Source organism: Dendrobium catenatum, unplaced genomic scaffold (genome assembly GCF_001605985.2).
Source record: "Dendrobium catenatum unplaced genomic scaffold, ASM160598v2 original_scaffold_48743, whole genome shotgun sequence".
Taxonomy (NCBI): domain Eukaryota; kingdom Viridiplantae; phylum Streptophyta; class Magnoliopsida; order Asparagales; family Orchidaceae; genus Dendrobium; species Dendrobium catenatum.
The window spans coordinates 105028-116724 of NW_021367197.1; the positions used below are offsets into that span (position 1 = coordinate 105028).

At 32.9% G+C, this 11697-nt stretch overlaps 1 protein-coding gene across 1 annotated transcript; it reads right to left on the reverse strand.

The window, feature by feature from the left end:
* Positions 1-512: 512 nt before the first annotated feature.
* LOC110093144 lies at positions 513-1436 on the reverse strand. Its single transcript, XM_020817941.2, has one exon. It carries the CDS (start codon positions 1434-1436, stop codon positions 513-515), a length of 924 nt encoding a protein of 307 aa, XP_020673600.2.
* Positions 1437-11697: the final 10261 nt, after the last annotated feature.

Below are 11697 nucleotides of genomic sequence, written 5' to 3' on the forward strand. Positions count from 1 at the left end.
CTTTCTAGTTCAAAAGTTTTTTTTAAATCAACAAAAAAATAGTTGTCCAATAGAAAATATGATTATGATCCAAAAAGTAAAGCAATAAAGAAAGCTATCCCAAACATAGTCTTATTTCCTCCCTCATTTAACCATCATAAATAGTCCCACTAGTTTCCATTTTTAATATATTAGAATAATAGATGTAACATGAAGTATAATCTAATATGTAGACACAAAAACATTTGAATCTGAGAAATAATTTATGCTTCCGAAGCATTTGAAAATGTGAATCCATGTGAATAAGTAAATATATATCCTTCTTTATTCACTAGATAATAAAAATAAATTCAGAAGTCTTAATGCCGATCACATGACTGCAAAATTAAACTAAACAACAATAACATCAGAATTGGAATATGATCAGTTAAGGTTGATCAGCTTTAGTCTCCTGCTTAGATATGGATTCAAACCCAATCTGCAACCATGTAGAACCACCCTCTCTCTCATTTATATCAATGAGATGACTAAGATCATTCAATCTTTGGCAATGACAACTGCGATGAGGTACCTTCAAATGGAACAATTGCTAATGCCATACTTTCGGAGGAAGCCCCAGCTTGATTATTTTGATGGGAAAACTCATCTTGATTATTTTGATGAATTATATTATTGCTTTCGTCTTTGATTGATGTGTACTTCATCATATTGGGTGACTTGATTTCAAGCCGAGTGGCAAAACAACCCCTAACTTTCTTATGGATAGCCCGATGGCCGCCTAGTGCTTCATGTGAGGTAAATACATTTTGGAAAGTCTTGCATTCAAAATTTTGATGTGCATTTGGAGGGGTTTGTGTTGAGACGTGGGGTTCTGGGTTTTCTGGCTGAGGCGAAGGAGGGAGGAGGACAACATAATCAGCTTCCCTCCTTTCTGAAGTAGAGCATTCCTCAGCACCTGTGATGTGGAGAACAGAAGAAGAGCATTCAGCTGCATCTATGTTGCGGAGAACAGGGTTGGCACGGGCAGTGGAGAGCCATACAAGAAAATTAGCAACATGCTCTTCTTCTGTAAGCAGAAGAGGCGGAGTGGGAGTTCTGGATCGGGGTAGTGAAGGAGAAAAAAGGCCATTTGACTTGTCATTCTCGCCATCATCCTCACCAGCACCAACGAGACCGGGACAACAATGCTTGGACAATGATTTCAACGAACATAATTCTTTACCACAGTTCTGACAAATGTGACTAGTAAGGAGACGGTTGCCGTCGGAGGACTCCCCTTCAACTCCTGTGGTGGATGGACCTTCGTTCGGGTGGAGGATGGGTTCAATGTTGAACATCCCATGGACCCTCATATGCCCGCCCAACGCTCTCCCACTACTGAATCTCTTATCGCATAACCGACAATGGTACTTCTCTTCCTCCTGCTCTTGTAGCTTTTGCTTCTTGATTATCGGCATTGTTCTTGCAAATCAAACTTGGAAAACAAGACTCAGACAAGCAAATATATAGAGAAAAGTTCAAGCTAATTTGTGGGTGTGATTCTTTTTTTATTTATTTATATTTTTATTTCTGGTTGTGGTTCAAAGAAATACTTAGCCTATAAATAGGGTTTAGTTACAAATGTGGGGTAATAATTCAAAGAAGTTTTTTAGTTAAAAATAGAACTCGCACAGCACACCTTGGTCGGTTGGTTGAGAGTTTTGATTAACAACCAACAGTTTTCGGTATAAATCTTTCATTTGTGTTGTGTGTATGAGTTTGCCTTAATTGATTTAAATGTTTAAAAAAAAACGGAGAGGTACTTATGATATTGAATTATTTTACTATTTAGAATTGAACTAAAATTAGATTAATCATAATTATTAATAGAAAATTAATTTTTAATAGCTGTATTTATATTAAAAAGTTCATAATTAAAAATTATAAATTTCTAGAATTTTTTTAGCCGATGATGCATTCCAACGAATTTTATGAGCTAAATAAGGAAAGGAGGACAGAGACAATGTTCTAAATTTGATTTACTAAAGGTCCTTGGCTCAAACAATATAATATTATTTTCTAACAAAGAGATCTCAGAAACAAATCTCTGAGGACTCATCTATAATGAGAAATATTTATTATGTAATATTGTCATCAAGTTAATTACTTTGTTATAAAAATGTTTATCTTGCCTTCAAAAATATGATAAAAAAGATATTTTTATAAGAAAAAATTTAACACCTAAATTATATATGTTATATATTCTTCAAAGCTCTATATATCTTAGATAATTTTTTATATATAATATATTGTTATTAAATTTCTAATGTGATTTTGAGTTGATTATTTATTTTAATATCAAACTGATTAATTAAAATGTAGATGTAAAACATGACATAAAATTAATTAATATATTATCAAATGTTAAAGGATTACATAATGATTTCAGTGAAGGCAGCAGTTCTCTGTGGTTACAAAAGAGGTAAATAAGAATTATAACTTGACAAGTATGAAGTTAGTTTATGTATGACTTCTTCCTTCCACTTTTTCAGCCCTACTCTTTGCTGAGAAAGTTTCCATTGTGCAGGCATAAATGGCCATCAAAATCGAGCCTATGTTGGTGGTTCATTTCATTCTTATTTCCTTGGGAAGGTAATAAATCTCTCTCATGATCTTTTTTTTTTTTAGTTATTTTGAATGTTTAAAGGAAATCTCAGTTATGTTTGCTATTACCATAAACATTGAAGGTTGCTCACGTACAGGAAGCGAAGTACCAGCAATAAGGAATGGAGAGTATGGCAAGAATAACCGAAAACACCATGCATGAACATAATTCGATCAGAAAAATAATGTAGAAGAAATTCCTTAGCACCTTTTATAGAGAGCGTTATGTTCAACCCTTACTACTAATTAGAGACTGAAAGTAAAAGACGATTCCATCCTTTTGAAGTTTGTGATCATCGCTCATTCTCAATCTCTTCTCTTATCTTTACCTCTTAGATTCTTCTACACCGGATTCCTTACATAATAATCAATATGTCAAATGTTTATCATGGTCTCCACTTCTACCACCTCTCGATCTTTATCAATAATAATAAGTATAAAAACCTCATAATAATTTATCATGGTCTCCACTTCTATTCAAAAAGCATGCTAGCAAAACTAAGGACTATAAGATGTATCTTAAATTTTTAATAGCCATGCAAAGAACTATTACTTCAGCTAGAAATTTTGTTTGTACAGTACAATTATTTCTGGTTGCATTAATCTTCCTGAATATATGAGTGATCATTGTCGAAAATCTTATGCAATATTTTAGGCTGCAACAATCATGGAGTTCTCAACTTCCTTGTCCATATGATTTGTAATATCATTAAAAATGCAACAATCATCACATTGAGGGTGTTAGTAGTGATTTATAATCATGAAAAATCCCTATTTTTTCTCTCTTTCACACAAATATTTTTATTTTGTACAAGCCAACCAAATCATTAAAAATATAGCAAACAATATTGAGAGTGTTAGTTTTATTAATTGCTTCATGATTTGAGAGTATGATAACTAAAAAAATTAAACATTTATAAATATTTTATCGTCACAAAATATTTTTAACACAATATATATATATATATATAGTAGAGAGAGATTTGGCCACATAAAATGTCATCCCTCTGATGACATCGTTAATTAGGAGAATAGATGCATTAGATTCAGCCTATGTTAAGCAAGGTAGATGTAGACCTAAAAAGAACTGGTTCGAAAGTATTAGAACAGGCATTTATTTATTAGATTTAAATGAGAACTTGACTCTTAATATGAAGAAATTATTCTGTGAGGATACCAGACGGTCTGGAAACCAACAAAACGCACCATGTCACTCGGTACATAGCAGTATAGAGCACCGATACCGAGCAAAAAAATAATGTGGCACGTTCTGATTTATCTCCGTATGTCATCCGGGGTCCACACATAATAATTTTTCCTTAATATGGCACATTGGAAAAAAAAATTCATGTAGTACTTGATCAACATAGTGGGATAACGGCTTGATGTTGTATGTGTTGTATGAAATATTTGATATCTTGAGGTGTATCAAGTAATACATATATAAATTTCTTGTAACTATAAGATTTTGAAAAAAGTTGACCTACATAGCAATGCCCTTGCACATGTAGAGAGATCATTTATGTAACACAATCTAACGACCTCCGGGTACAAATGTTGATTGCACTCCATGTTTAATAGTTTTATATTAAAAAAGTACTTATACATAAATATATATAAAAAAAACAAATGATAATAAATATAAGGAATGACTTTTTTATTAATTGATTTTTTAGCATTTATTTGTAAAAATAATCAACGAAATAAAATTTAAATTAATTTATGAGTTAGACTGATCATCACTGCTCTCTTAGTTCGTCATGGATCTGATCTCAATCTTCAACCATGTAGAACTCTCCACTCCCTCATTCATGTTCATGATATCACTAAGATTAGGCATTTTTCTTCATCTCTAGAGCGGGTGGACAATAATGGAGGAAGACCATTTGAGTTTTCATCTCCATTGTTGTCATTGGCATTGATGTAATTCCTACAACAGTGTTTAGATAATGATTTCAATGAAAGAAATGTTTGTTGCAGTTTTTGCAAATGTAATTGGTGCAGTGTTTGTTATGATTACTGCATATATATGATCTCTTATCGGTGAGGTCTCGTTCAACTTTGGTAGTAGACGTGCCTTTGTTCGGATAGGGAATGGGTTCATGGTTAATCCCGTGGGCCCCATCTGCCTGCTCAATGGCCGATTGCTATTCAATTCCTTATTGCATATATAGTCACGGAATTTATGTTGCCCTTTCTACTAATATATGGTAAATGCTATCACAGACAAGATATGAAGAAGCTAGTGGATATAGAGAAAAATCAAGGTGATGATTAATTTTTAAGGGATCGATAATTATCAATGTGTGTTTGTAATTAAAATAATTAAAATAGTTGAGGTAGAGCTAAATGTATTTTAAAAAGAGAAAATTTATTTGAATTATAATACACATTTGTAAGTCTAGCTCCCTTAAAAACTAATCATCTCCCTAATTTCTCTAAACTTCACCACCCTTCTTTCTATCTGATTTAATATAACAATAATAAAAGTTGTTAGAATAGTAACAAGGGCAACAACAGCTTCAATGTCGTGTATGTAATAAGGGAATCAATAGCAGACATGAATTGGGGGTACCTACCTGAACGAAGGCACGTCCACCACCAAAGTTGAGCGGAACTATGTCAGTGCAAGCGAATTTATGTCATATACAGTAACCCTAGCAGCCACTTCACCATCTACAGTTGTAAAAACTGCCACAGAAAATTTCTTTCATTGAAATCATTTGTCAAGCATTGTTATAGATATTGTATTGATTCCAGTGGCAAATATAAATATGATAACTCATATCATCTTTCTCCACCGTCGTCCACCCACTATATAGATAAAGGAAAACGCCCTATTGATCCAGTAGTATCATTTGTCCTTTACCTCTAATGTTGATTAAATAAGAAAATCTTGCTAATAATCTCGTCTTGCTCTTCACAATCCACTCCAACTTTATTTCCTTCTTCAAATATGCAGGAGAGTGCTCTACTTCTAGAAGGAAGTCAACCAAAAAATCATATAGCCTCCTTCGCCTCAATCAAAATTTACTGTCCCAATGCTAACCCATCTAATTGCTTGACAACTATTTGAATGCAATACTTGCAAGAAACTCTTCACCATCACACTAAGCCTTAGGTAGCCATCACACTAGTCATAAGAAAGTTCAGGAATATTTTGCTGGTAGGCCTAAAACTAAATCACCCAATACCGTGTACACACAACTTGAAGATGAAAACACTGATATGTATCATCAAAATAATCAAGCCAGATTTTCCTTGAACAACATGGCATTGGCTATCGTCCCATTCGTAGAAACCTTGCCAAAACCATCATTGCCAAAGAAAAAAACCAAAGGTGCATGAATACTTGAGTTACAAATGATAGTTCCCATCTGACCAGGCACTCTGCAGGGACAAGCACTGCCATTAAATAACATTGAGTTTTTGCGCCTAAATTATCTAGCCTATAATTGTTGTCACTACTAAGTTGTAAACAGAGTGTTGTAGAAGTGAATTAAATATAATACAACCCCATACACTAATTCTTTGGTAGATGGCCAATAATTCATATTATAGTCTAGACTTGAATATGCCGACCCCGATGGATAACTTTTCCAAAATCATGTTGTAGCTTAATGCTCTTGCTATGATTTATCTATAGCTAGACTTGGAATAACAAGAATGAGAAAGTTTCTAAAAGAAATTTGGAGTAGGCTTATAATAAGGAGGCGAGCTGACTAACTTTAGTGGTTTCATGGAGATGAAAGAGAGAGATCAAGAGAGGAGAGCTCTACATGCTTGGAGATTGGAATAAGATCCATGGCTAACCAAGAGAATAGTAATTATCGTTATTAACTCATCAATGACATTTTGCCTGATTATAATATGGCAAATTAAAAATTTTTAAATATATATATTAACAATTATTTTTTATGCTTTTAATATTTGAGTTAAGAGATATAAATTAATAGATGATAAATTAAAAGATATAACTTAAGTTTTTCTCTTTCTAGTTAAAAGATTTAAATTTTAACATTTTTTATCTTAAACTTTGTAATATGTACATTCAAATATCGTGAGATATATATAAGCTGTGTAATTTATATATATGTAATTTGTCATTTTGTTATATACTCTAGTTTTATATCTAAATTTAATTAATTTACTTATATAAAATTTTACATAAATAATATCTCTTACAAAATTTAATGTAAAATAATTTTTTTAAAGTTTTTCTGGGTACTATAAGTTTTTTACTTCTCAAAAAGTCAAAAAAAAATATTTCTATAAAATAAAATAAAGAAATCGGCGAATTTTCAATCAACACTCTTCAATTTATAACTAGTATAAACACCACACATGTAAATATTCTGAAATTATAATTTGGTGTATAAACACCACACATCTTGCAATATTCCAAATGATTCAATACATAGGAAAAATAATAATTAATCACAAATATAAATTATCATATCCATCCCAAAGTAATATATATGAAATTGATTTAATGAATAAAGGTTGCTTTTTTCATTATTATGGTTAAGGATATCTTAGCATAAATATGATAATAATGATTTTACAGTTATTTTTTTATTTTTATGAGTGTTTAATTAATTAATATTTTTATCATATTTATTGCAAATTAAATTTAGTGATATAACTTTGAAGTTAAACGGAAAAAAATCATCTCAAAATTTAGAGGCATGCATAAAAATACCATAAGCATACGTACTTACAAAAGAGTTTATAAAGAGAATTATCATAATCTTTATAATCTTGTTTATAAAAAAAAAAAATCCCTTTTGAAGAAGGCCAGTGTCACCCTCATGATCCTTTAAGGATGAATACAACACAATTTTTTATAAAGTTAGTTATAAACCTGCTATGAAGAAAGTAAATTTTTTAAAATTTGTTGTAGAAAGCAACTTCCTAATGCAAAAAATTTATTAACACCTGTAAAAAGCAATGACAAAATTGAAACTATGATTGTGGTCTGAAGAACAAAACAACAAATAAGTTGTGCAAACAAAGCCTAAGATGACTTTTTTACTATTTTAATTATAAAGCTAGTATAGAGAAAGTGATTTCTTAAAGTTGTTGTAGAAAGAAAGTTCCTACTACAAAAGTTTTTTAAAGCAACGAAAAAGTAGTTGTACAATAGAAATTAATATGATTATAATCCAAAACAAAAATCAGCAAGAAAACTATCCCAAACATAATCTTAATATTTACATTGAACATATTCTCTCTTGTGTTTTCTCGTCCTTGTTTCACATACATTGTAGTGCTGGGCATATCAAGACACAATGTGACTTCAGGAAAATCATATATTGGTGCTGTCTTGTTCAAGTTTAGAGTAGAAATTAAAGATCTTAACCTTAACGTGTGGGGCTGTATACTGTTTAATCCTTTACTACTATTCCCTACTTGCAGCTCAGTGGCAACAACGCTTGTCGGCTCAATAGTGATTCCACGGGAACTTGATGCCCTCCTATGACATCGCATGTGCCCGCCAAGTGCTTGGCCTGATGGAACTTGGCCTGATGGAAACTGTCGTTTACAAACTAAGCATTCATGTACTTTGGGCTTTTTCTTTGGCAAAGACAATTGTGATGATGTACCTACAAACGGAACAATTGCTAATGCCATATTTTCGGAGGAAGACCCGGCTTGATTATTTTGATGGGAAAACCTAGCTTGATTATTTTGATGAATTCTATTATTTTTTTCGTCTTCGATTGATGTGTACTTCATCATCTTGGGTGACTTGATTTCAAGCTGAGTGGCAAAACAACCCATAGCTAACTTTCTTATGGCTAGCCCGATGGCCGCCTAGTGCTTGATGTGAGGTAAATACTTTTTTGGAAAGTCTTGCATTCAAAAATTTGACGCGCATTTGGAGGGGTTTGTGTTGAGACGTGGGGTTCTGGGTTTTCTACCTTAGGCGAAGGAGGCGAGAGGACAACATAATCAGCTTCCCTCCTTTCTGAAGTAGAGCATTCCTCAGCACCTGTGAAGTGGAGAACAAAAGAAGAGCATTCCACTGCATCTGTATTGCGGAAAAAATATTGTGCTATATCGTCAATAACCCAAAATTCAATAAAAGTAAATAAAAAAAAAGTGCAACTTAAAATATGAATAGGTATAGCTATCCCAATTAAAGTAATTTAGTTAGAGGAATAATAAATCTCTATGAAATTGATTAATTGATAAAGATGGCTTGTTTCACAATATGCATTTAGAGAGCATGCTTCTTTTTTTTTTTAATATGTTAGGAAGATATGCAAACATCTGCAACAGAACTGATAGGTCAAAGAAGATGTATACAATTATTTGAATTAGAATATCAATTAGATAGTAGGATCATGCGAATAAATACATATAGTCTTTTTATTTAATAAATTCAATAATATTATTATTTATCATTTATTGTAAAAATAAGTAACAAAATAATATTTGAATTACTATATGAGTTAGACTAATCATCAGTACTCCCTTAGCTTTGGATCTAGTCTCAAACTCCAACCATGAAGAACTCTCCACTCCATCATTCATGTTCATATGATCATTAAGATTAGCCGGTTTTACCTTCTTAAACTAAGAACAGCTATAGCCACCCCCACCCATAAAATTCTGAATCGACGTATTCTCATCCCATTCTAGCTGTAGAAAAATCATAGGGGGCACATCAAGTTGAAGGGTGATTGTGGTGAACTTATCCATCGGTCTTGGCATGTATAGTTCTTGAATATAATGTGAAGTATTGATCATTTACCAAAGAGTCCGGTTATGAGCTTATATTACATTTAATCCATTACAACTACTCCTGCTTGCAGCTCAAAACAACTTAGGTGCATGAAATTTGTTCTATTCAATGAAAACACTTGTGCCCATCAAGTGCTTGATCAAAAGGGAATTGCCATTTACAAATTGATCCTTCATGAACCTTTGATTTCTTCTTTGGCAAAGGCGGTTGTGGCAACATTTCTACAAACAGAACGATCACTAATGCCATATTTTTTGACAAAGATCCCACTTGATTATTTTGATGATTATTATCATAGTTTTTATTTCCAATCGATGCATCGTTCTTTATATCGGGTGATTTGATCTCAATCAAAACATCCCTTAACTTTCTTTTGATGCGTGAGATGGATGCCTAAGGCTTAGTGTGAGTTCAAGAGTTTCTTGCAAGTCTTGCATTCAAAAAGTAAGCGAATAATTGGAGGGTTAGTGTTCTAACAAGGGGTTTTGATTGTGGTTGAGAAGGCAAGAGGATGAGTCGATCAACCTTGTTGCTTCTAGAAGTAGAGCACACCCTTATATATACGATGTTGAAAACAAGGTCGACATGGGTGGTGGAAAGCAAGATAAGAGAATTGGTGAGATTCTCTTTTTTGTTGATTACAAGAGGTGAATGAGGAGTTATACTTCTGCCTCAATAGGGCATTTTTCCTTCATCTCTACAGTGGGTGGACAACAATGGAGAAATATCCTCTAAGTTTTCATCTTCATTACTTCCATTGGCATTGATGTAATTGCTACGATAATGTTTGACGAATGATTTTAATGAAAGAAGTTTTTGTTGCAGGTTTTGCAATTGTGGTTTGTGCAATGTTTGTTATGATTACTACAAATGGTGTATATCCTCTTTCATCAGTGAAGTCTCATTCAATATTGGTAGTATACAAGCCTTTGTTTAGATAGGGAATGGGTTCGTTCATGGTTAATCCCGTTGGCCCCATCTACCTGTCTAATGCCCCTGTGCTATTGAATCACTTATTGCATATACGATCGTGGCATTTATGTTGCCCTTGCTACTAATCTATGGTCAATGCTATAACAGACAAGATAGGAAGAAGATTATTTGACATAAAGAAAAATCAAGGAGATGATTGATTTTTAAGTGATCGATAGTTAGCAATGTGTGCATGTAATTAAAAAAATTTTTTTTATTTAAAAATAGAAGTCGAGGTAGAGCTAAATGTATTTTTAAAAGAGAAAATTTATTTGAATTATAATACACATTTGTAAGTTTAGCTCCCTTAAAAACTAATCATCTCCCCAATTTCTCTAAACTTCACCAGTCTTCTTTCTATTTGGTATTATATAACAATGATGATATACCAACAACAAAAGCTATTAGAATAGTAACTATGGTAGTGTTAGGTTCAATGTTGTATATGTAATAAGGGATTCAATATCATACAGGAATTTGGGGTACCTACATGAATGAAGGCATGCCCACCACCAAAGTTAAGCGGGACTATGTCGGTGCAAGCATATTTATTTCATATACATTAACCCTAGCAACCACTGCACCATTTACAGTTGTGAAAACTGCCACAAAAATTACTTTCATTGAAATCATTTGTCAAGCACTGCAAAATAAATTGCATTAATTACAATGGAAACGACAAAGATGATAACTCAAATCGTCTTTCTTTACCGTCTCCCACCCATTCTAAAGATAAAGGTAAATGTCATATTGAGTAAGTAGTAGCACTTTTCCTCTACCTTTTGTGCTGATTGAAGAAGAGAATATTGCTAATAATCTCGTCTTACTCCCCACAATCCACGACAACCTTATTCCCTGCTTTGAATATGCAGGGGAGTGCTCTACTTCTAGAAGGAACTGAACCAAAATAACATTTAGCCACCTTCACTTCAATCAAAACTTACTGTCCGAACTTTGTCCCATCTAATTGCTTGCCAACTATTCGAATGCAATACTTGCAGGAAACTCTTCACCCTCACACCAAGCCTAGGTAGCCATCGTACTATTCATAAGAAAGTTAAGGGATATTTCACTGCTAGGCCTAAAACTAAATCACCCAATATCGAGTACACACAACCTGAAGATGAAAACAAATATATGTATAATCTAAATAATCAAGCTAGATTTTCCTAAAAAAGAATGGCATTAGCTATCATCACATTCGTAGAAACCTCGCCACAACCATCATTGCCTAAGAAAAAAATCAAAGGTGCATGCATACTTGAGTTACAAATGATAGTTCTCATCTGACCAGGTGCTCTGCGGGCATAAGCACTGCCATTGAATAGCATTGAGTTTCTGCACCTAAATTA